The sequence below is a fragment of the Syngnathus acus genome, chromosome 22 (genome assembly GCF_901709675.1).
Source record: "Syngnathus acus chromosome 22, fSynAcu1.2, whole genome shotgun sequence".
Classification (NCBI taxonomy): domain Eukaryota; kingdom Metazoa; phylum Chordata; class Actinopteri; order Syngnathiformes; family Syngnathidae; genus Syngnathus; species Syngnathus acus.
In genome coordinates this window covers 3648793-3674602 of record NC_051106.1, presented here as the reverse complement: position 1 = coordinate 3674602, position 25810 = coordinate 3648793, and the positions used below count along the sequence as shown (strand labels likewise).

Here is a 25810-nt window from a genome sequence, read left to right as displayed (position 1 = left end):
TTTTCACCCACTCGTTCAACAAAATCTGTCTGCCACATTTATCACAACGGGGGTCAGTGCTGTGTGCGTGTCTACGGGGATGTCTGAGCAGGATCAATTTGGCATTGCCAGACACTGACTTTGTTTTATTAAGAATGATTAGGCCTACTAAGTGTCACGTGTTTACGATGCACTATATTCGTGGAAAATAATCATACTCGACAAGACACAACTCTTAATTAAGTAGGAAGTATCGGGAAGACGTCATTCAACACAGCCAATTTGGATGAGCATTTTTTTGTTTTCCACAATTCTAACCACAAAACAAAAACAATCTTAATGATCAAACAGGGGGCGTCTACCCTTTATTTGAGGATTTATTTTTCGGCCGACTATTTAATTTTATTGCCTGCATTTGTAAAGCGATATCTGCGTTCTGACACTGCATTGTCAAAATAGGCTCAATTCTTAACCACCAAAGATTATACAACTGATTGAAAATATGCACCTTAATGACATAAAGAAAATAACAGGGATTAATGACATGGAGGAAAGTGAAGAGTGTGAGTGCTTTTGCCACTTCTGTGCATCTTTCCCATATTCATCCATCTGCCCATTTTCTATATTGCTTGTCCTCATTAGGTTCACAAATAAAGCCTTTTTCAAGCTGCACTGTCATCAAACCCATTCATCGTGTATCTGCTGAGGGGAGGAGACCATGGAATGAAGTGTTGCTAGGCAGCACGGCGCGGCAAGAGGTTGTCGACAATAAACAATAAAACCAAACCGGGAGCTTTCAATATCATCACTCACCTACTTGATGAAAATATAATATCAGCCTGTAATAGAATACGAAAGGGGAAAATTGGCCCGCGCTCGGTCATTTCAAATAATACCACTCCGCCTTATTATAATAACAATTTGACAGTCTTCCAGCTCGATTGAGCCTGAGTGCACAAAGCAAGGTTAAACTATTTCCTTCTAATATAACTTTCTGTTATCGTAATACTTTTCTGACTTTCTTGAAAACAAAATTGTCTTGAGCTTTGTTAGGTTACAGACGATTTAGAAATGCAATTGAGCATCCTTTTAAAATCACATCGCACACTAGCTGAGAAGATTTAAGGGCCTTTTCTCAAACAGCTTCCTGTGGATCCAGCAGGGATGCGCTCCTTTGTCATCAGAGGTCTCAAAAGGAGGTGACTAAGGGTGCCAATAACCAGCAGCAGATGAGCTAAAGCAGTACAGGAAGATCTTGGGGGGTAAAAGCAATTTTTATGGGGGTTTTAATTATTGGCTTTTTTTTTTCTCTCTCTTTGTTTCAAACTTTTTTTTTTAATGTAAGTGGAATGTTATCCATTAATACCTTAAGTAATAGAGTAGAAAGTATTGTACTGTACCGCACTGTACTGTACATATTTTGGATGACAATGATCTCAGAGGCCAGTAGGTGGCAATATTCTCAGCTGTTCTCAAGGAGCACCTGTGTACGGCCTCCAGATTGAAAGCTGCTGATATATTCGGGTTGGTTCAAACCATTGTTGTGTCTGAGGCTTTCAACAATAAACAACACAAGAGGAACTGGATCATACTAACCAAAAAGCAAACTAGTGACGGATGAGATCTGGTTTGTTCAGATGTCCAAGAATAGTTCAAACAATGAAACACAAATTGTACCTGAAATAACTTTTATCCCTCAGTACAACACAAGGATAATGTCCAGCTCACATGGGCTTTGAGAACATCACATTTATTATTGATCTTATCACTACCTACCTCGCTTGTTTGCCTGTGGTCTTTCATTTCCTCCCGTCAGAGATGATCTAGCAGCCTGGATGAAATTGATCCATCTCTGAAAAGGAAATTACATCCACAGAAATAGTAAATGTATGCTGACATCAATATGCACAAACATTAATTTAAATGATGTGAAGGGGAATGTGCAACAACAGTCAAATGAAATCCAGTTTACTATTTAATTACATGATTTTTAAATATGGCAAGATGTTGAATTTAATATGGTGGTTTAACTATGTTTTGTAGTACTCGTGATGAAATGTATTTATCTAAAGTTACATGCTACAAGGTGTTTTTAATATGGTGTAAAATAAAAGATACTTCTCAATATGATCCATTAATCACAATCACTATAATTTACAACATTCTGATTCGTGTTTAGTGTTTTGTTTGGAAATGCATGAATCCACATGAACGCTCTTACAGAGGTTGTCATAAGATAATGCCCTTTTATTTAATAAAGTGGTTGTAAATAGAGCTAGAAAAAGCACGATGAAGGTTTGCTTCAAATGTATGAATCCCAAGTGACATAACACGGTCACGCAGAGGGACGCTGTGATTGGTCCACCGTGGTGGGTGTTTCCGCATTCTGCAAATAGCTGTCGGCAGAAGCGCAACTTGCAAAAGGGGGAACTGTCGCGTCTGAGGAACCTCCTGGCTGTCTACTCGTGGGAATAGGGCTGCGAAACTACGGGAGAGACATGCCTTACATACTGATCAGCACGCAGATCAGACTGGTGGGTAAAGACAGTGTGTGCTGTTTTTGTCATGTCTCATGTTGTACTTTGTGTCATGTGGGTGGAGCTGCACGTCAGTTGTGTTTTTAAATTGGCCTCGCAACATCGGGCATGCTACAAATCAATGTGGGGGGGGGGGGGGGGGGCAATGTGCAGAAGCTGCAGAACAAGTTTTTTTTTATGGCATATTAAAATCAGGAGATAGTAGACATCACCATTAGAGCTCCATTATATTACACTTTTTATATACAAAATAAAACATAAAAGTAAATTTGTAAAAGATTCATTTAAAATTTCCCTAGATCCCTTTGTTGCCTGCATAACTCACTGCACGGCTATAAGAATTGGATCACCTATTTATAGCCGGTTTGCTTATTTGAGGATTAGTATCCACACCTGCCAGTGAAAACTTGAGTTGTACAACTACGTTGCAACACTACTCACAGAAATCAAGTAAACCTGCTTCAATGCTGTCTTTCAGGAAAATGGCCCAACCAATGTGGGAGATGAGTATTCTGATCCAGCTGTCATGAATTACTTGGGAGCAAGGAAAACAACCATGCTGGGAAATAATTTGTGAGTAGTGTAATGCGTGCCTCGCCATTTCATGATTTAAAGAAGTTCCCGCAACAGGGAATAGTTTGTAAAAAAATATATTTGCGGGATGGATCATTCAGCGTGCAGTCAATAAAGTCTAATGACTTGTTCCTGATACTGCTCGCAAGTGTTCCGTTTTTTTTCATACTATTACATGTAGAAAATGGTTTGAAATTTAAAGTGGCAATAAATCAAAAAACAGGTTCCATATTTTCCGCACTATAAGGCGCACCGGATTATAAGGCGTACCTTCAAGGAATGGCCCATTTGAAAACTTTGTCCATATATAAGATATATACATTTGGCCCGCGGCCGGACTTTGGACACGCCTGCTATAGTGGCTCAATATTGGTCCATATATATGGCGCACCTGATTATAAGGCGCACTGTCGGCTTTTGAGAAAATTGGAGGTTTTTAGGTGCGCCCTATAGTGCGGAAAATACGGTATATCCGAAAGTACGGGACCACTTATGTAATAAGAAGGGGAAGAGTGCTTCTTTGCACATTTTGAGTAAGGCCAGTGAGTGTGATGGGAAACAGGCTAGGCTAGGGAGTTGTTGTCATTGGCAACAAGATCCAAACGCTGCTGGGAAATGAACGAAGGTGTGGAAGGAAGTGAACAAACTGCAGAACAATTAACAAGATTCGAGCCTTCAAACAAAGTTGAGTGAGAACCCACATCTGCAGACAGCACCGGAGATTAACTCTGTTTATCTTATTTAGTTCAGAGTACCATGTGGACGAGCCACCTCGCCTGGTGTTGGACAAGCTGGAGAAGATAGGCTTCCGCATGCTGACAATGACGGGAGTAGGGCAAACGCTTGTGTGGTGCCTTCACAAGGAGCCATAATGACATTTCGACAGGTGGACCTGGAAACATCTTGAAAAAGTTTTTTTTTTCCTTCACTGTGGAATTTTCAAAGCTGCCAAGTTATCTATCTGTCTGTCTTCTATAGTGCTTGTCCTCATTTAGGGTTGTGGGTGAGCTTAAGCCAATCTACAAGTTGCCAGCCAATGACAGGCAAACAAATTTAGAAAAGTGAAATATGATCCTACACATATGATTTCTTCCATTCTGTTTATTTAATTTACTAATGATGACCAAATGTACATTTAGGGAGTGAAATATTGTGCGTGGTTAGTTTGTATCGACAGTAATGTTGCCAAATGATTTGCAGAACTTTCAAATGCTTGTTATTAAATACTTAAGTGTCGCTTTATTGTGTCCTTATTGCATGAGTAATCATGGACAGTATGTTCTAATGATAAGTAGATCTGATTTATTTAAAAAAAAATCTATTTAATCCTGAGATATGAAATTCTGTCCCTAATGCCTAGCACTACATTGAGCCGCTAAGAGACGATTTGATACTTATTTTGACAAAGTTTAAAGTGCAACAATTCTATTTGGTGCGCTCACATCTCTTAAATCGCAACAGATTTTTTTGTTCAAATCAGTTTTTGTTACACCCCTAGTGCAGACACTTTTGTACATCTACAGACACGGCAGACATCTTCAGCTGAGGCAGTACGAGGAAGTCAAAGAGAAGGAAGATACACAAAGGTTTTTCTGGTGAAGGCTGACAAAAACGGCAGCACAACAGGGTGATCCTCTTTGCGTGCAAGCCATCGTGTGCTCAGAGCAGGTCTGGCGGTGAATCGGTTTCTTGTAATTGCATTTCCTCTGTTGTCATTCGAACAGATTTTTGTTTGTGGACTTTTTTTCTGTTGTTCCAAAAAAAAAAAGAAATCCACCACATAAATAAACCCATGTGATGAAGGGCTATTGCAGGAGGAGAAGAGCAGATGTCTTCCACCGCACCACCACGTTCCGCAGCTGGACATTGTGTAACAAAGCCACACGGCAGAGGTGGGAGTGGCAGGGAGAGGTTGGATGCTGTGAAACCACTATGTGGCTCCTAAATAACGCAATGTCTGCAGAAAAAGCCACCGCATGGGCTGACTTACACCATTAAATCTCAAATAAAGAGGAAAAAATGTCTATTTGAAAAAATATAATTCTTCATTGACACACACGCAATCTAATAACAAAAGCAAAGTTTGGATTGACAAATTTGTCCCTGTGATACCGCTTTGACTAATAATATATGATAAAGTGCATTGAGATGAAGATGTTGTCCGGGTTTCCCCTACAATTAGAAAATTCCAAAAATAAAAATCTTTCCCCATTCCTTTAGCATCACATCTGTTTTGTGTACTTGTTAGGCTGACGATCAAAGAGGATTCCAAACAAAATACACTGGTCAATATCAAAATTTAATCAATGGCTTTGTGTGTCCCTAAACAGTATTTTGGACACTGATCAGGCTTTGGAGATATTTAATTTTGGGGGTTTTAAATTTGCTCAATAAAACCTTGGGCAATATGGATTTTACTTTATTCACACTTGCAAAATGCAATTTGTGTTTTTGTTTGTGCAGATTAAAACCAACTGCCACTAAACACTTTATTCTGGAGCATCTTTTTTTGGACATGGACACCGGAAAGTGATTAACACCAGTTATTAGTATTTACTGTAAAATTTAGCCCGAGCGCAAGGTTCTAATTGTGACTCATTTGTGACTAATATATAATTAGTTGGGTCACTGGAGTTTGATGCCCACCTTTCAAGTGTAAAATTACACAATCTTTTATCCTTTGCCTATTCCTTTCTTTTCTTTTTAAAAAGGAACTCTGCTTATTTGTACAAATGGGTTTTTGAGCAAGCCCGTTTGTACCACGCCGCTGTTATGTAACAGTTAACTAACATAATAAACACCCTAACATTGTGTTTCACAGTCAATGACTTGGCAGCTAGGCTAGCCGAATTTCCACAGCAAATGAGCTACTTTGAACCGGCAGCCAAAGGACGTTCCTATGAAAGCCAAAGGCTAATCAGAGCTATCAGCATTTGCTTCGATAATAAAATAGTGTTAAAATAATTTACAGCTAAATTGATGTTTCAAATTGCTTCACTGCCTCAAAATAAAGGAATGTTTTGAATCAGTCAAAGCAATGATGGATGGTCTTGTTGTGTGTTTACACTGTATTACATACGTATAACATTCCAAGGTTAGCTTGAGGGTTGGTTCGTGGGGGAGAAATAACTTCCACGTAGTCACGGACTGTGGTTTGGATGGTTATGCATCTCAGCTGCTTTCACTGAGTTACTGGACAAGTGCATGGGGCATGACGCAGCGGAGGGATTTTGGCTACATTGAAGAGGTGTCTCGCTTTGCCAGATAAATCATACCCATTTAATTACATTAAGGTTTCAACAATGACTAAATTGCAACTACATTTCACTTTCAGGAGTTTAACAATTCTGCATGAGAATATATTGTTCAATTTTCCTACATCAGGAGGAAAGAAAGGAAGCTTGTGAAATAAAGAAACCATTCAGCCAATTTAAATTGTTGGTTGTGCACGCTAAAATGTTGTGATCAATCATGCACCCATACAATATCTAAGACTTTATGGAGAACATTCCATACCTGCTTTGTGCTATCTGTGAGCCCACATGACTTAACTCTGAATCTCTAGAGGAGAAAAACAGCAAGCCAATTAAAATGACAAACTTTCTGTGGTCATGAAAGATTTATTTGCCTGATTTGACACAAAAGAACACAATGAAAAATGAAACCTTAAAACAGGTGTTGTGTTTATTGGCTGCTGTCCTCTGATGCTAGGACATAGCTCTTGCTTCGTCGTCTTCTTTTTGCATTTGCTCAATGAGACGCTGTCGCTCAGCTGCTTGTCTCATCTTCATCATCACCACACTTTCGTAGTCGCGTTCATTGGCCAGAGAGCCCTGGAGAAAGAATACACAGACACACACTGTTAAAAACAAAATTGGTCCATCAGAATGATAACAGCTTAATTGTCACGTGTGATAGGCAATACAATATAAAATGTATTATTTTTCCAAAAACCTTGCATCGAATGAATCTCAAACAAATATTAGACTGGCAGAACCAGTTAGGAAGTTTTTTTTTTTCTTTCTTTCATGGCAACAGCCTCACAGGGCAACCAAGACACAACACTGTCACCGTTCACTGTGTTTGCTTTCACAACCATTCTGCATACTGTCATCTCCTTAACCATCGCCACGGCGGCAGGCAGGGTGAACATGCCTGAGACAGCAGCCTGGAGAGCAAGTGTGACAGGGTAATTCCGTTGCCGGAGGTCATTATGCGGCCTGCATCAGGCCTGGCAGTGGCCTAGCCTCCAAAAATGTATGCTTGATTGCTTTGCGAGACTTGGGCTTGCACAATGAGACCGAGAGATTCTCCTTACTGGAACATAGGCTACATGTTACTTGCTCACACTTGGACACTCACGCACACACAATTTGTGCGATTAAGGATGTCACACACACCGAGCAGCACAAACAGAGCCCACAAAGATGGAAGTCAAGTAATTATTGTAAATGTTAGCATAATTGACCATTTCTTTTTAGGGTTTGGTGGCCAAGTGTCCTCAGAGAAAGCCGTTGTTTCATGTGATCATAGCCAGAAAGTCTGGCGGGCCAAGGAAGTGTCTCTTTAACGAGACATTGTACTGCAGGAGAGATCAAGTGGGCCTGTGCGTGAAGGTCTGGGGAAGAACTCCAGCGATCCAAAGAGGAGATGTAGGACTACGGCATCTGGAAAGCATCACGGGGGGACTCCAGCATCCATATGCTGAGCGAATGAGGGGAAGTGTTGAGGAAGAGGAGTGGGTCGGTGAGGGGAAGTTCCCCACTACTCCCCTCACGATGCGGCCCCAGGATTGAGGAAAGCTGCTATTATCATTCCAGCAATGTGAGCTCAAGCCCCTTGTCTGACACGTAACGATGAAATATCACGCAAACGCCATTAGATGGGCTAAATACCTCTCGCATCCTCAAAGCAAGCAAGTACACAAGCAAGCTGTTGGAAATGCGCACCCAAAGTGAACTCCACTCCGCCCTCTAATGGTCACTATCATGGCCTGCATGTCAGAACAGATCTACGTAATTTTTCATTACTAGGCTATGTCAGGGAAGTCAGATGTTTTCCAGGCACTGTGTGACACATTTCCTATAAGACTAAATGATGTTTCCGTGCCCACTGTGCGGACTAACAATGTACATGTTTAGCCGGTGCATCACACTGTTAACTCAACATAGGCATGCATGCGTGCGTCGTTACAATGCCGGGGCCCACAGTGAGTAGGAGACCACAAAACAAAAACAAGGGGGCCTGTGCAAAGTCAAGGGAGGCGGGAACAAGGCCACCGCAGAGGCAGGATGGCAGTAAAACAAACACACACGCACACTGAAACAAGTGGAGGATTAGCACTGTGACATCAGCACATGGCTAGGCCTCAAAACAGCACACATCAGGCTGACCCCAGGCCAGTCATGACATCATGAATACCTCCTGTGTCGTGAGTCAGTAGAGTGTGCAAATAGACACACATAGTCTGATACTGCTTCTCAGACACAGAAGGTGGCAGCTCGTGATGCAGGTGACCACTGGGTTTTTCTATCGCAAGTTGTTTTATCAACAGAACCCCAAAAAAACAAAAAGAACACCAAACAGAGATTTTAAACCCTGATTTTAGCACTTATTCGATTTAATTTTCAATTGAGATACATGAATGCCTGGCTCACAATTTGGGAAACCGAAATGGAGTGACGATGAGTTTGCACTTTATTTTAGATTAAACATTAAATGGTTATTGGATTCTAATCTTGAAGTCACAAAGGTGTTCCAGGTTGTATTTGACAATGGATTACTCATTAAAGCCATTAGATCAGGAGTGTCAAACTCACTTTTTTGGCGGGCCGCATTGTAGTCATAGCTTCTTTTTGACTGTCAACCCAAATAAATGTATGAGCACCTCATATTATATACAGTAAAAGCTACAAAACAAACTGACAAATAACTCTTCTTCAAATCAGATAAGTAAAAAATGGTCAAATATTTAAAAAAATATATGATTAAAAGTGAAGACAATTTGCAATTTGAGCAATGACACACGAATTTGATGCACAATTTGTCTTCGCGGGCCACATAAAATGATGTGGTGGGCCGTATCTGGGCCCCCGGGCCTTGAGTTTGACACCTATGCATTAGATGAATAAAATAGTGTCTAAGCCAAGCACAAACTTTGTAGCAGTCCTTGCCAAGACAAGAAATGTCAGCCTTGTGTGTACGGACCAATTTCTTTGCCTCGAATGCACTCGGGTGAATTTAATTAAAGAACTATTTATCTGGTGGCGTGTTGTTTTGCTAGGACTGTTTGTGCCGCAAAGATATGGAGGGGATGATTTATGTGGGGTGAACCCTCATCGAGAGATTATTTGTGCACACGCTTGAGAGCAAACGTCCTTCGAAATTAAACCAAAAGGCAAACAGGTAATGCACATGCAAAAAATGATTCAGCTCTTGAAATGGTGGAGGATTAATCAACACTCATTATGAAGCTCAGCAGACATAAAACCACAAAGGTCTGGTCCATTACAGTGTTGTTGAAGAGCAAACACTACACAGAGATTAAGGTCCAAATCTACTTCCTGCATTTAACTGTTTACATGCATGTCTTGAGAACATCTGGTTCCTGAATGGAATTCCTTTGATAAGGGAGCAAAAGCGAACGAGTCTGCAGACATGGGTTCAATGAATACCTCCTACAGATCATTGACTGTGACAACCAGTTATACAGTTCACAGATTTTGAATACACAATGCATGATGTTGTGGAAAAATATTAGTTTATATTATATTACATTACACATTATATTGCATTAAATTATATTGAATTACATTTATTATATTATCAAGAATGCACACAAGTGGTGCGCAGGTGCGCATGTGCACTGGAAATTGAAAATTGAGTCCTTGCCCTTGCTCGCTGCCAACATGCGTGCAGTTGAAAATATAATCAGCACACTTAACATTTTATTTTGACTCAATAAATACTGTAACGGCTGCGGACGGGCCAGATGTTGCCCACGGCTCCAACTTTGCCCAGATGTGCTAAGTCTTTAAGTCCGTCTATGAGGTCAATAGGACAGAAAACAATGAGCACCGGAAAAAAAAAAAAAAAAAAACTTTGAAAACCACGTCAAAATCGTGATGTATATCATATACAGTAATGCATTTGCCAATAGTTTCCCCAAAGCCATGACAATCAAGTGAAGAATGACGGAGTGCAGGTAATCAATGTTGCGTGCGGACTACAGACTTTTTAACAGTGAGAAGAGTGAAGGGAGGGGGTTGGTGCATATACTATGTAGTCATATATGCACAGGGTTGCATGTGGTCACAATACTAGACAGAATTGAGGCCTTCGGAGGGAGCTATTTGGAAACTGTTAAAGCAAAGGAAATAAACAGTGAAAAGAGAAATGGCAACGGAGGCCTGAACTTTTGGTGCCCTGGCATTTCTCATGATGGATGGGCTAAAGGATCCCAGAAATAGCAAGTGTGCGAGGGGTTTGGCTTCTTTAATATCCAACAATACATCGTTATAAAAGCAAAATTATGTCTTTCACGTCCTAGTCTTCCAGGAAAAGCTCTCTGATTGCAACAGATTTCCTACTGAAGAAAAAAATGGCTGTAAGACTGCAGTCTCAGCTTTGGAGATGTGAAAAAGAGGTCAGGCATGCAGGAAGAAATGAGGAAAGGCCAGTTCAAAATCAATAAACAGGTAGTGTCCATTCAGTCTGCGTTGCCGTGTTATCGTCTAGAGAGCAGAACCGGTGGAACTGGTGGAACGCATCTATGCTTACTTGAAAGCTCTTCTCTTAATGGTAATTCCGTATCAGAAATTTACTTAAGCCAGAATTTAGCTCTACATTCTTAACTTGACCACCCACATTTAAGAAGTAGAAGTGTGGATTGTGACGAGGAAACTAATCCCACAGCCAAATCCACAAAGGACCTCTGAGGGGTTTTTTTTTCTCTGTGCTTGCATCAACACGTAAGGTCATCAGATAATATTTCTGGTAGTGTCTCACCATTCACAATCAAGCCTATTCATCTTCCGACGATGCTTGCCCTGATACAACTCTGATTGCATGCTACTCCGAGCATTAAGTCTTACCCTAAAATTCAATAATACCGCACCTGGACTTTGACTAGAGGCAGATTAGCCATTCTTGTGATCGTAATGCCGCGGAATGTATGCACTTCCTTTTTTGTGGCGTTCCTTTTGGAGCGTTGTCAAAGAAATCCAGCCTTGAGTCATTTCACTAGAGACAAACAATGATGACAAACACTGACTCGGATGTTTCTCATCTAAATTACTGCAAGAGGATTATAAAAAGATAACGACTAGGAAATAAATTTGTTTTGGAGATGACCACAAAAAATGGGCAACTAGTCAAATAAGACGATCTATTCTTAGCAGAAAAAAATGGGTTGGTCTAGTCATGAGGATGTCATGACTTGAGGATTTAAGGACGGTACCCCAGATGTGCCAAAATGTGCCACCAATTTGTGTGTGGCTGCGTGTGATTTTTTCAGAGGTTGCTAAAACAATTTAAAGGAAAACCCGGAAAAGCTTCAGTTTGGGCTTCTTGCATGAGTCAAAGCAATATCTGGAAACGGTTTTATCCCGTGACATGAAAAATATGTGGAATCCAAAATTTCAAACCCAACATAGCTGCATCCACCACACTGGCCACTCTGGTTAGGAGACTTATGCAAAAATCCAGTCAGGGCTGAAGGCATCTATATAGCATGACAACAATCCTAACGCCACTAAGCCCATCCTCGGTAAATCGGAAGCCGTGTGATCTCATTCCCAAATATCTGAAATAACAGTGGCTTCAGTCTGATTGCAGACAAGAGCGTGAAAGCAGTTCTGTGGTCATACAGTAGGTGGTTGCAAGAAAAGGGTTTCTCAGAGGACAACCGTTCATTAATGTTGTGCTTTACTGTTGAGTAAATGTTATGATAATTTCATTTGCGTGATTAATTGCATCTGGACTCCTGGCACCAAAAGAGAACAAGTGGGGCGACGCCTATTGTTTATTAGATGAATGTGAACGATACCGCTGGGTGTTTATCACGAGCGAACAAGAGGAAAGCTTTGAATATGGATGAACTCACAGTTTTATAAACATGACGGTAGTATCAGAGCAGGGTGGTAACCTCAATCAATCTACTAAATAAAATAGGAGTACCGTATTTTCCGCACTATAAGGCGCACCTAAAAACCTCCAATTTTCTCAAAAGCCGACAGTGCGCCTTATAATCAGGTGCGCCTTATATAGGGACCAATATTGAGCCACTACAGCAGGCGTGTCCAAAGTCCGGCCCGCCGACCAAATGTATATCTTATACATGGACAAAGTTTTAAAATGGGCCATTCATTGAAGGTGCGCCTTATAATCCGGTGCGCCTTATATATGGACAAAGTTTTAAATGGGCCATTCATTGAAGGTGCGCCTTATAATCCGGTGCGCCTTATAGTGCGGAAAATACGATAAGAAAAAAATACACAGCTTCAACAGCTGCCAATTAAACACCGCAAAGGGATTTTTTTACCCTGTGATTTGCATCCCTCTATCACTATTGCATTCCAAAGTCAGGAGATGTGACAATTCCGACTGTAACCGGTTATCTCTTGCTTAATCACCGCTGCCTGCACACACATGTCTGTGTGCGATACTGTGCTTTGATTATACAGTGAAGCTGCAGGCCTCCGGTCAGGCAAAAGGGCCTGTAGAGTGGGACGACTTTGGGGCTTTCGACAAGCCAACGGAAATCATGAAATCAGCAGAGCAGGGAGACAATGACATGGAGATTAGGGATCAGTTAACCTCTGGGTAGCTGGCTTGTTTGCTCACTGACCGTGACTTCCTGCTTTTTACAAAGGCGCACGAGACACAACTTGTTGCGCTATGGGATGTCAACCATTCTCGCCCTGACACTGTAGTTGTGTACTTGAGTCAAACGTCAGATCACTAACATCAGTAGCTTTACTACCGCGCCCACCTTCTTTCGTAATAGGTGCAGCCAAGTATCGAGCAGGATTTACGTTGACGCTGGTGACTAGACAACCGAGGTGATATCATCTGACGGCTGGCAACGATCCTAGGATGCGTTGCGTGTACAATGAAGAAATACCTTTTTAAAAAAAAAAAAAAAAAACTTTCCACCGGGAGGCTGTGACGCGCTTGGACTCTGACCTCACCTGGTTTTATTGCTCAAGCAAAGACTTTCAACGGCAACACACTTGGAGGTCAGCAGAGAGAATGGGAGTTGCCACAGGGAAGGATTATTGAAGACTATCTTGATGCAAAAAGTCCTGTTGTGTCACTGAGGAAAATCCCAGATTGCCAGAGTTGGTTTAAGAGCCATTGAAGTCTTCTCTGCAGCAGTTGAACAAGCCTCATCATGTCAAGTTTGTCAAGGTTCAGGTATGAGGTAGAACCAAGTTTCATGGCAGATTTGAGTGTGCAAGCCTGGAGTGCAAATATCCAGTATTTGCTCAAGAACATAGGTAAGAACCAATGAATCTTTGATTTATTCTTTGAATGTCAGGTCATGTTTTCAAGAGCTAGATTCCTAATCTTAAAGGTGAATCATTTATGGCTGCATTTACAGATCACTTAAGAGTGTTTCTTGGCCAATCTGCTTTAATGGGCTTCTTTAATTTAAACTTGGCTACGTTGAGTGTTTCCTGGACAAAACCTCATAGCCGAGTCTCTTCCTTGGCCAAACTGACATATTGGGATAGGAATGTTGCTCTGTCCGTGCGCTTCGATCTCCTGCTGCTACTAAAGTGCCGATAAAAGCTTTACGGGGCAACAAAACCTGTTTGCTGTAGTGGCTTACAAATTTACAAAGTGAGTGTTTCAAGTCACGAACATAGCTCTAATGTGGGCAAAGCTGTTTGGGAGACCGTAAAATCACAGACCCTGACACAATTGTCTAATCTACACGCCAGCATTGGTCCACTCAATTTGGTTTTACTTAATGCAATAATTATAAGTCACGAAAACCTGAAAGGCTTTTCGTTTTCTTTCAACATTTTATTATTTCATGTATGACTGTTTGATTTCTACCAACCCAGTTTTTTTTAATATAGCCTTGAACAATTCTGAACTCGGTTCAAATTACTCATGAAGAAAATGTTTTTATGATTCGAGTTCCAAGCTTTTTATTACATAAACACTGAATCCAACTACAAACTCCACAAACATGCAAGATTCTAATTTGGGTAGCAACTTTTACTGGAAGTCTTAGGTTGCCAAAACAGACTTTCGCTGAAAGATACACAACAGACCTCACCTGCTTTAAAGGGAAAAGTGGATTAAATATTTGAATATTAAAACTTCAAAGCAAACTTGAGAACATAACAAGCACAAACGTTAACCAACACAAATGTTTACGTTATGTCAAATATTTGAGATACCAAAGGAAGAAATTATTATATTGGAACTATGACAATTTATTAATTTTTTTTGCAGATGCCTATGATGCCTCCAAATTGTCAAATTCCAAGTGTTGACTGTTGAACGAAGGACATACCAAAGGGTTCTACGACTTTGCTGATCATCTGAATAGGACATTACAAAAAACTGTTAATTCCGCATTAAAGACTGCCAAGATGCCACTTCGAGCATCCTTGCACAGAAAGCCAACCTCTGGCCGTTGGTCAAGCAGACACTCAAAGCGCAGAGAGGTTCTTTCTGTCAACATGATCAGTTTACCTCTTGCTGATTTCCGCCATATTTCACATATTGGGACAAACGCCCAGAGAGACAGCTTTGGAGACCTTTCCTTCCTAAAAGTGGGCCACAGCATGCTTCTACAAAGCTCCTTAAGTGAGCAAAATCTCTTCTTGGCCTGCTCGCCACCACCAAAGCCGCCTCGTCTGAATATGGAGGCGGAGGGCTCGGAGAGCTCCGACTGGCCTGTGGACCTTCGGGAGAATTCCAACCAGAAGAGGAAGAAATGCATCTCTATGCCACTACTGGACAGCGAGGAAGGTGAGGGTGAATTGGCGAGCAGCCACGAAAAAGGAACCGACGTTGCAACCAATCAGTTTTCCAGAGCTGGATGGGACAACTTGAGTGCAGACATAAATGGAGACTCCTCGGTGGTCGGTGACGAAATTGAAGGAAAACAGAAAGAGGAGGACAATGGCTTTTCTTTTAGCCTCGACCTGGGTCCGTCCATTTTGGACGATGTTCTGCAGGTGATGGATAAACTTCAACAGTGAATGAAATGGGACGCGGAACAAAGAGGAACGCCATAACTCTTGGGAGAACCATGTTAAGAACCAAGAGATACATTTGCTGACCCACTCAAAGGTAGACCAACCCCCATCTCTTATTCCATTGCCTGTGGTGGCAGGTTTCGCTGTAGCCCAAGCCAGGCCACAGGTCCAAGACCTCAGAGACGAGAAAAAAAAAACCTGAGCGGGCTGTTTTCTTAGCTGCAAACTGAGTCCCATACTTTGGTGAATGGCACACGAGAGAGAAAGTGATACTTCCACACATGCGGGGGGTGTCGAGGGAAGAGAACCAGAGACATCCATTACAGCTGTAAAAGTCTTGATGAGGAATTAAACACAACCCTCTGACCAAACAAACCTCTGACATGAAAAATATATCACACACTCTTGCCCACATGAAAAAGGTACATGCAAATGTGGGCACATATGGAATAAAAAAAGAGAAGCTACAGCTCCAGTCAGTCTTCCTTCATTGGAGATAGAAAGATGGTCGTGTCCATTTGTGGGGTAAATCCAAAATATGCCACATACCAAAGTGCCACACAAGTCAAAGCCAAAATATGCCACATATCAAAGTGCCACATGGGTCATGCGTGAACCACAAGCGTCCCATTGCGAAAAAATAGAATTTGAATTTTTTGCATGTCCGACGGAAACGGCAATGTTGTGGGCATGTCTGCACTGTATTGGTTGGGATTGCTCCTATTTTAAAGTGAGTTTCATTGTCCCTGATTGTTTTTATATTTGAAATCAGAAAAACATATTGCGAAATAAAACATGTACTGTTTTGTATTTTGGAGACTTAAAGAAATGTATATTTAAAATTCCTACAGAAATGGTTTTGTGGCCAAAACTACTTTTTGTCAACAAATAAAAAGGATGACAAGACATTACTCTAGATTTGTAAAGGAAAATCAATTGTGATGAAATTAGTCTTGGTTTGCCATAATTAGGGAAAGTAAAGATGACAAGACACTACTCTAGATTTTTAAAGAAAAATCCATTGTGACGAAATTAGTCTTGGTTTGCCATAATTAAGGAAATTAAGGAACATTTTTATGTGCAGAATAAATTATTTTCACTATTTAAAAAACAGAGGTCTTTATTTTAGTGGTGCACTGTGAGGAAAAAGCATATTGAGCAGTGGTCAATAAAGGTACTGCAGGCTATTTGCATGAAATGGTATAGACATAATACCCTGTCTGATACAACGGTGCTTTAATCAAAGTTTGTTTGTCGGAGAAACCATGATGTAAAGCTATATTTGAAAAGGTAAACATAATAAATTCTGGTATTTTACGTGAAGTCATTTGTTGGGGTAAAATGTGACAAATCACAAACTACATGATTGACTCAAGAAGGGGTTGACGGGAGGCTTCAATATGTAAAGTGCAATGATATGGCCTGCACAGCATAAATCTCAATCACATCTGCTTTTGCTTCTCTCCATCCAAACATGTAAACTTGCTGTCACACAGGATACAAAAAATGCCGTCATCTGAGTATGGCTCTTATGATTTATGCATTTTGTCAGGGATGAAATAAACACTGAAAATATTGTTTTGGCAAATGACAAATGTGTCCTTCTAATGTCCCAGCACAACTTGATGCTACTGAAATATATTGCAGGTTTCGTACACACACACACACATGGCCATCTTGCGAAATTCATATTGTTTGGGCTGTCTGTCAAGTCATTTCAGAAAATTCTATCAAGTTAAAGTTGGGTTGGGACCAAAACAACCCAAAGCAGATATTCAGAACAGGCAAACATTTTGACAAGAATAAAAATCACACCATACCTTTCCAAAACAAATAAAAATGCAAACGTCTCTTTTTCTTCATCGGTACATTTCGCTTTAATCAAAACCAATACATCCTTCCTATAAACTTGAACGTCAGATTGTTTGAGCCCCCAAATGCATAATAACAATATGAAATGTTTTCTCATGTGAATTTAGTCAGCGATTGTATAAAAGGTTAAGGTTACATTCACAATGCAATGGTTTTCCCAGTTTTCCAAAGTGTCACATTTAGTGTTGACACAGTGGTGCGTCATCCTAAGGAAAGGTTGATCGTTTTAAATTCTTATTTTAACCTCCAGGATCCCTCGCCATTCCCTGGCCAACAGCAGAACCCAGCGTGTTTTTTTTTTAGCCTTTGGTCTAGTTTGAATCCATCTCATTGTGTTGTACTAGCCTCATTCAACAATTGACGCTACAATATGCTATGACCCGTCCTGAAAGAAAATTCAGATTCGGCATTCATTTATAATTTGCATTTCTATTCGAGTCATCACCGATTTTTGCGCACACAGAACAAATTGATGGATAACCACAGTTGAAATGAGAAATCAAGAAAAAGATGTTTAAATTACTGTACAAACAGTTTTGGTAACAAATGCAAGCAGCATATTTGATGACTAACATCAAGTTTATTTCCATGAGACTTTTAGACCTATCCAGGGTGAAAGTAGTAACAAACTGATGAGCTAGAAAAACAATCCCAGAGGGGAAGATCAGCTGCATCTGGTTTGTGTCATGACAAGTCAGCAATGTTGCTTCGGGATGAATTAAGCAGGGACATGCACAAGCATAAATCCTATATAATGGATGTATTGCAGGGGACAATAAATACTTAAAATGGCAACGTTATGGAGGAGTTGGAAGATATGGTAAGATATTATCTGTACTGTACTACGACTGTTTTGTAACAGCTGATTTCATCATACACGATGAATAGAAAACCAAGAAACTTTCGGCTACTTCTGGTCTCACAAACATGTGAAACTCTGACATACATTCAAGGCCATGTTATTAATTTGATTGTCACTAAAGATATGGATATTACATTGGTAATCGAAAGGATTTGGCAATATTGGATTATTTCTGTGAACTAAAAATAATCTCGAAAATTCAGGCAACCACTGTGAATACTAAAAAAGGTACAGAAATGAAAAATCACCAAGTGGATAGAATGGCTGAACTGTGAATGCAGAAACAGTTGATGAACCTCTGGAGAAGTTCACCTGGAAAATCTCAAATGTCCTGGATGATGTAGCTGCTATTAAAACCAGGACCATTTTATGCCAACCTAAAACACTTTGGAGGTGCACGACAAGCATTTGAAATCAAAATGCAAGAAAACTTCAAGAGCAAAACTCACCCACTCTTTTCGGCCTCATTTTTGGGCTGTGAGTCTTAAGTATTGTCCTGAATGTGTGTGCATGTGTCTGCTCCCCGTAGAGAACATTACATTTGGACTGGAAGCTATTCCTCACAAGAGCTTCTTCCTTGTGTGTTTGCAGCTGGCTGATGTGAAGAGGTGATATCGGGATAAATAACAGGAGAGGGATCTTATTGTTATTTCAGATAATATCAAATGAGATGGGTCCTCTAAGGTTTTAGCCACCGACCTTAAACCAGATGTGGATCAACATTATGTCATGTGGGGCCTCCTTACACTTCCCAGAGAAGACTAATTTGAAAATCCCCCAACAACTGTGTCCTTTTCAGTCTCAGGTGTAGAGTTAAATCGATGAAGCAATCGTCTTTGGATATCAGTAAGGCTAACTAGGTTACTGTAATAACATTTCAAAAGATTAGCGTGACAACTCCCAGTGCAAAGCCTAAATCTCCCTTAGCGAGGGGACTTGTGGGGGTGAATCCGAGTTGTTTATCTCTGGAGACTGTGGAGAGGTGATGGGGTAATTTAAGTTGGCTTGATATGGCGGCTTGGTAAATGCAGGCACAAAAAATAGCTAAATTATGGACTACCAACTGGCAATACATTTCAAGGTGATCAAGATGTGCAGATTAAATTTGAACATTACCTTCCTTCTGCAATTTATGTTTATATTTAATTCAGTACCTGATATTTTGAGCCCCTGTTTTGCCCTAACACTAATAAAATAGAAAAAAAAAAATGTAAGTACCGTATTTTCCGGACTATAAGGCGCACCTTCAATGAATGGCCCATTTTAAAACTTTGTCCTTACATAAGGTGCACCGGACTATAAGGCGCACCATTAATGCATCATGTCAGATTTCTAATCCAAATCAAATCATTCTCCATTTTATCTTTTTTATTTCAACTTCAGATGCAACAAAAGACTTTATAATCACAAAATAATGATCCATAGTCTTTTTGATTCATTATTCATAGTCTTCAGCGGGTCACTTATGATTGATTCCGTGACACAATGCTTCGGGCCAGTTTAAATTTAGGAATTTGGTCCATATATAAGGTGCACCGGACTATAAGGCGCACTGTTGGCTTTTGAGAAAATTTTTAGGTGCGCCTTATAGTCCGGAAAATACGGTACATGGAGTCGGAAAACACAATTATGTCTTTAGGAGTGAAGGGTTTCAATTTCTGGAGCGTTTAGTGACATGTGCTAGCTTAACATTATAGCACGGTGCGCCGTCTGGGTCATGTGAAGAACAACATTACTGGGGCCCTGCAGGTCAGTACCGCTAATGAGCAGCGGACCGAGAGGCTTGGAGCCAGCACCGGCTCACACTCTCTCCTCTTCAAAGCAAATAAACTGAAGATCATTTGACCAAACAAATTGTTCAAAGTCAGGCAATAGTAGCAAAAGCCTGGCTGCACTCTTTGCACCAATGATACGCAATAAAACCGCTGAAGGTTTACATACCTCTCTTTTGTGGGAAAGTGTTTAGAAAATGGTATTTTTATTGCGAGCAGTCCCGTGAGAAGATATTTCTAATAAAAAGCTGGTGTATATTCTGAAAGGCGGATAGATTTCCAACATTTTTAGGTTCGCGTATATCTGTACCTGTGTTAACTGAGATGCAGGATCAATTTCTGGCTGGCCTTCGAGCCAACATATCTTCAATGGATTTTTACTCAGGCCACTTTCATTCTTTACTGCCAGCTCCTAAGGATAAAAGTTTGTGATTATGCATGAGACATTATAATTAACAAATAAAATAAGGGTTGTTAGAACATGAGTTGGGTACTTACAGCTGCCCGCACAGTTGAAAATTCAACAACAGCACTTCCTTTCTTCTTACTTGATACCATCACATTCAAAACTTCTCCATACTAGAGGTGAGAAATGAGGGGGGGGCGGGATCAAACGGGGGAAGAGATGAACATGAAAATTAGAGGCTCATTTCAAAATCATATGAAATGCGACAAAATGTTGGAATAAAAAGCTGAGCTTCAATTTGGACTTGGTGGCTGAACATACAAATGTAAAGGACCGAGTCAGCCAGGCAAAGAATAGAAATTGTAATTTTATCAGCTCATAATAATATCAACCACAAGAGCACCTCCACTGATCTGATTTGAGCCAATAACACAGGCCAGAAGTCGTCCTTTTAGACTCCAATTCTACCAAACAAAACAGCTCCAATGTTAGTATTTTTTTTTGTTAAATATTACTCTTTAGCAGACTCTCAAAGGAGTTCAAACAACAAGGATATATATTATTCAAAATGCCATGAGGACACTCCACATTCCATACTTGTTTTCCCACACCGCGGTGGCTATTTCTCTTACTCAAACCATTAACTGTCACTCATTACAGCTTGCCATGTCAAACAAAGATTTTTTTTTTCTTCCCCCCAAAAAGCTTCATTTCCCACAGTCTTAACCCTCACATCCATCCCATCTAGGCTCCTCTCAAATGCGTGCGTGCTAGGGAGAAATTCAAACGCCGTTTTTCCACACAGCTTGACGTCAGTGACACTTGCCCTATCCTCATTTGAGACCGGCATACTCCCCAGCCTTGCAATACTCATGATTGAAGTATAAGGTGGTGCCTGGGTTGCATGAGAAGAGCACATTTCCTCATGCCTCCCTTGGTATTGCTTAATCACCTGGTAAGAGGGGCACAAACAATGGCGTGCGCACCTTTAAAAGGGCACTGCAACATTGCCCTCAGCACTTTCACCACAACAAAACTTAATGGGCCTTGTTTAAAAGGAAGGGGGGGGATGGAACTATCCGCAATTCTCAAGTCATGCGGGCCTCATATGCAGGTTTGATAGCTTGGAGCATTGTATTAAAAGTAGCGTTAAAAAAAACGCAATGTTTTATGCAAACAATCTCGCCGTAGTAAAGGGCATAAATGTGCTTTGTAATGTCTTATCAGGAAAATAATAATTATTTCCAATGTCCTTTTAAACAGTTCACTGTCATCTGTCATTACCTTTTGTAGAAGTTTAAGAATGAAATCTTGAGAGTAGCCACCATTTGTACTGTCCTCCTTTTTACACTTCCACTTCAACTGAAAAGAAAACAGAGGTTAGTGAGAATGATACCTTGGAAGAAAAAAAAATATCATGAAATCAAGAGCCGCAGGGAGTAGATCCATGTTATCATGACAGACTTCTTAAAAGCTTGATGTTTAGCTGAATATTTTGGGAGAGCCATATTTTTAACTCAGCCTTGATTCCCACCATGTTACATGATGTTGCTTTAGAGAATACTGGCCAAGCCTTCTTTGCAACGCCCGCAAAAAAGCTTGCGCCATAGCCACGATATTCATGAGTTCCTTTGCTGCTAAAAGCAGATCTTGCGCAACCTCTCCAATCAATCACAGAGTTACGGCCCAGCAAACATCACAAAATAAAGCTTTATTATTAATGGCAAGCACAAAGTGCTTATTCAGCTCCAGCTCTGTTAGCTGTCAAAGAAAAGGCAGAATTTCTGGGAATGTGAATGTTTATGCAGTCACTTTTACAAAAAATAATGGTAAAGATGAAATGTTGAGGATTTGCTTGATGTGATGCCTAAGGTTGCATCTCACGATACTCTCCGTTCAAATTAAATTAATGATTACGATACAACTGAATGAAAGCGGCTAACACTGAATTATCAAAAGGGAATAACAATTTAATTTCAAAGTGTTGTCAAGGCTGAGAAGCCTTTCCAACACAAACTCAGTACACATGAAATTTAATGTACTAATAATTCAAGTCCATGAACACGGGCCCTGACATCGTCCGCCATGGGGGTTGTAGTTTGTTATTCTAACTGAGCACAAAAATGTAAGGGAATTCCCTCCTGCACTGGACAGCTATCAATTCTTAAAAGTAGATTTAAAAACATTAGCTAACATCCCCAGTGTCTGTTAATATTTCAGGCCAATATAACGAGCCGTACTTTAGTCGGCGATTTCAAATGTCTGCTAACATCAACGGATAACTGAAATTACCGCTCGATGATGAGTACCTTCAATTTAGGGGTGACGTTGCTCTTAGAACATCTTCCCGATGCGGAGTCTGGAAAGGAGAAAAAAACAGAGGGCGTTAAGTTGAAGAAGTTAAAAGATAAAAAAAAGAAAGAAAAATGCTTTTGTTCACGCTGCCACAGAACTAATGCATATGGATAACCATTGTCACATAAAGACAGCCACAGAATTATGTGAGAGAGTGAGCGAACGAGAGCGAGAGAGAGAGAGAGAGAGCAAGAGAGCGAGAGAGTGCAAGAGAGGACTTTGGGGGGCCCGACTGCAAGTTAAAGATGTGCTGACTTTGCGTGAGTAAACCACAACCACAAAAAGAGTCCTAATTTCAGGCCAACATTCCCACTTTCTTTTACCTTCACGCACATCTATACAATTGATTTATGACCCCCCCCCCCATGTCTCCAAAATGGGAACACAGGAGATTTTGTGCAAAAAAATGCTCATGAGGTCAAGTTCGAGTTGCGTGCGTGCGTATGTGCTTGATGTTTGACATTCCTATATAAACATGCCAAAATGTCTACCTGCCAAGAAAATAAGACTCGTCAATTCCAAAGTGTTATAACACATAGCCACATATCTAGTTATTGTTTTTGTGTGACTAATATCTGGTAAAAACCTGCCTGCCTGTTGACAGCTCTACTGACAGTTTGATTCACTCAAATAAGAAGTAAAACGATTTTGTTTTACATCTCATGATGTTTCGTTTACATTGGAAACTATCACAATGGATGAGATTGTAAATAAAAAAAAAATGGAAGTACTTCTGTGACTGTAGTTTCCCGTGTTCTGCTGTTCTTCTCGTTCTCTTTGGATCTGCTCTCTGATGAGCCTCTGTTCTTCCTCAAGCTGTCTGGATCCCTCCTCCCTCAAACGAGTAATCTGGTGGGAAAAAACAGACATACAATACAAAGATGTAACAACTTTGAAGACTGGAAAAATATGAATCTTGGCATTTTGTTGAACAACAATTAATCTCTGCCAATACCACATTCATAAAGAAAAAAAAAAAAAATCAGTTACAGAAGATGAAGCTTACATAAAATTCCTGCATTCATTATTAAAAATGATACATTTTAACCAAGACTGAGTAAAAGATGCAAATAGTGATATCTCAGGACGTGATTGAAAATAGGATAACGCCCCCTACTGGTGAGTTTCTCTCCACCAAGGCAAGAGGCCATATAACGTGATGCTATGCTATGACTCAACCTGGAAGCATGCACGCTATTTTCATTTATCACTGCATTTCGGAGTTAAGTGTGGCCAGTCATGCAATATCACCTCAAGGGTTTACACACAATTATGCTATGCGATGAAAAGATGGAGCATCTGTTTACAGCCCCAAACTTGGCAAGTTTTCAGCTCAATAAGAATCAAGAAATTGAACAGAATGAAAACTACTCAAGTAAACTCCTGAGTGGTTTTTTTTTTTCTTCAAATGCAGAGGACCGGAATGTATCCTTAACATGAACTAGTCATTGCCTCACCTCTTCTTCAAGTGTTCTTGTAATTTGCACTTCGTCTTGGGTCTGGACTTCTGCTTGTCGCTCTCTTGCCTCAAGATCTGTGAAGCGCAGAGGTATAGGAAGTCAGCCCTCTACATGTATAGAATCTGTAAATCTCAAATTCATATTCATCTTTTGATCTGAAACCAAAACAAAGCAATTGATCTCTCCTTTGGAAGGGACTGTATAATATATGATACTTTAAAAAAAAATAAAAAATTATGAATCATTTACAGGGCACCTACCAAGCTTAATCTTCTTTCTCTTGTCATCAAGTTTGCGGTTCCGTTCTTCCGCTTGTTTTTTGGCCGCACAAATCTTGTCATAGGCGGCCTGAAAATACCATTGTGAATGTTAGGATAAATGATTTTTTTGCATATCGCAAGGGCCTACAGGAAGGAGGGGGGGGCTCCTACCTTGGCAGCAGCATCGGTCAGCACCTCCAGAGCCTGAGACAATTGGTGAAAGAGCTCCGCTAGAGCAAAGCACAGAGAAAAGCAAAAAAAAATAATAATAATTGAAATTGAAACCCACATGATGTGTTTCTTTCATAAAAATCAAACTGCTCAATTTGCATTTTTGATGCATGGCGCTTGATGACGAGTGCCAAGACAGTCACATTATCTCCAGTGACAAGCCTGTAACACTGCACCAGCTCCAATGTCTTTGATTAGTGCGCCGAGAGGGGCCAACGCCGCAATCATCGCTACCACGCAATGTTCCCCACCGCCTCAGTTGTCATCCCACACACACACAAAAGCATACAAAAAGACCACAAGTGCTCCCTATCATGCAACACTACTGCACTATACCAGCCAAACTTAATCATTCTCTTATGGGAAGCCTGGCAGGCCAGTATGGTTACTCCCAGTAGGGATTGGCAAATTTGAACTAACAGAAGGCTGTGGAGATCATCCTGCCAGCAGAGGTCAGATTACCTAAACGTAACAAGCGACAATGAAATCCGACTGAGAGGTAGTTTGAGCTGTCACGAGAGAAAAAAAAAAAACGTGACCCTTTGACGCAACCTTCCCATCTCGTGCGATTGGGACAAAGTCTGTCCATGTGTGGGTTCAAATGTTGGGGCCCTCCAAACCGCTTCTTTTCCATTTCTGGGAAACCGACCCCCTGCTTTTACATTATCCATCTCAACCCCCAAGCCCACCAATTTCCCTCTTTCTCCCAAATGACATAATCAAGAATTATCTGAGCCATCCAAAAGCCACATAAACCTCCCATGAAACACTGGCTAGTCTTTTTTTCCAAGGTGCCTTTTTCACCGCCTGACAAAAAAAAAAGGTATACACAGATTTCCTTGCGTGATTATACATCTGCTGGTTAGCGAGCGCCTGTTAGACGATCCAAGAAAGCAAAAAAAAAAAAAAACGGATGTAATTTGACTGGATCCATTGACAACGAAATAGATCTTAAATTGATTTTTACGGATATTGAACATTTAAACTTACCTGCTTTTGGATTGTCGGGGTTCTTGTCCGGATGGCATTTCAAAGCTTTCTGTCGATAGGCTTTTTTGATCTAAGTGAAGACAAGACACAAAAAAAAAAAAAGTACAGTATGTACGTCACATGTTGGACATGTTCGACAGAACACAAAAAAAAAAAAAAAAAACACTACCCTTTGGCACAGGTTTTGGCAAAAGTAAAAATAAAATTCTATCTTTCCCAATAGTCTGTGTTTAACTTAAAATCAAGGTCTGTTTTCTTTGGATGAAATCAACACCTGAGCGGATTCTGTTTT

General features: G+C 40.5%; 3 protein-coding genes across 4 annotated transcripts in view; 2 read left to right on the top strand and 1 right to left on the bottom strand.

The window, feature by feature from the left end:
- Positions 1 to 25810, bottom strand: part of dnajc17 (DnaJ (Hsp40) homolog, subfamily C, member 17) — a 43091-nt gene that overhangs the window by 12297 nt on the left and 4984 nt on the right. The window contains exons 2-13 of one of the 2 annotated variants that reach the window (XR_005096222.1): positions 25519 to 25588; positions 24469 to 24527; positions 24298 to 24385; positions 24035 to 24111; positions 23309 to 23426; positions 22532 to 22581; positions 21507 to 21584; positions 20315 to 20395; positions 20127 to 20228; positions 6755 to 6922; positions 6606 to 6650; positions 1756 to 1831 (exon numbers count right to left, since the gene is read on the bottom strand). Coding sequence is in view for 1 of the 2 variants with exons in the window: in XM_037240992.1 (XP_037096887.1) it covers positions 6797 to 6922; positions 20127 to 20228; positions 20315 to 20395; positions 21507 to 21584; positions 22532 to 22581; positions 23309 to 23426; positions 24035 to 24111; positions 24298 to 24385; positions 24469 to 24527; positions 25519 to 25588 (849 nt within the window). In the remaining variant the exon portion in view is untranslated. Of the gene's footprint in view, positions 1 to 1755; positions 1832 to 6605; positions 6651 to 6689; positions 6923 to 20126; positions 20229 to 20314; positions 20396 to 21506; positions 21585 to 22531; positions 22582 to 23308; positions 23427 to 24034; positions 24112 to 24297; positions 24386 to 24468; positions 24528 to 25518; positions 25589 to 25810 lie in introns of those variants that run through there. The other variant, XM_037240992.1, reaches the window with a different exon arrangement.
- Positions 2360 to 4325, top strand: gchfr (GTP cyclohydrolase I feedback regulator). The gene is made up of 3 exons (XM_037240994.1): positions 2360 to 2513; positions 2995 to 3089; positions 3835 to 4325. Exons 1-3 carry the CDS (start codon positions 2478 to 2480, stop codon positions 3959 to 3961), a joined length of 258 nt encoding a protein of 85 aa, XP_037096889.1. The 5' UTR covers positions 2360 to 2477; the 3' UTR covers positions 3962 to 4325.
- LOC119115999 (cdc42 effector protein 3) lies at positions 12812 to 16901 on the top strand. The gene is made up of 2 exons (XM_037240993.1): positions 12812 to 13588; positions 14559 to 16901. Exon 2 carries the CDS (start codon positions 14699 to 14701, stop codon positions 15311 to 15313), a length of 615 nt encoding a protein of 204 aa, XP_037096888.1. The 5' UTR covers positions 12812 to 13588; positions 14559 to 14698; the 3' UTR covers positions 15314 to 16901.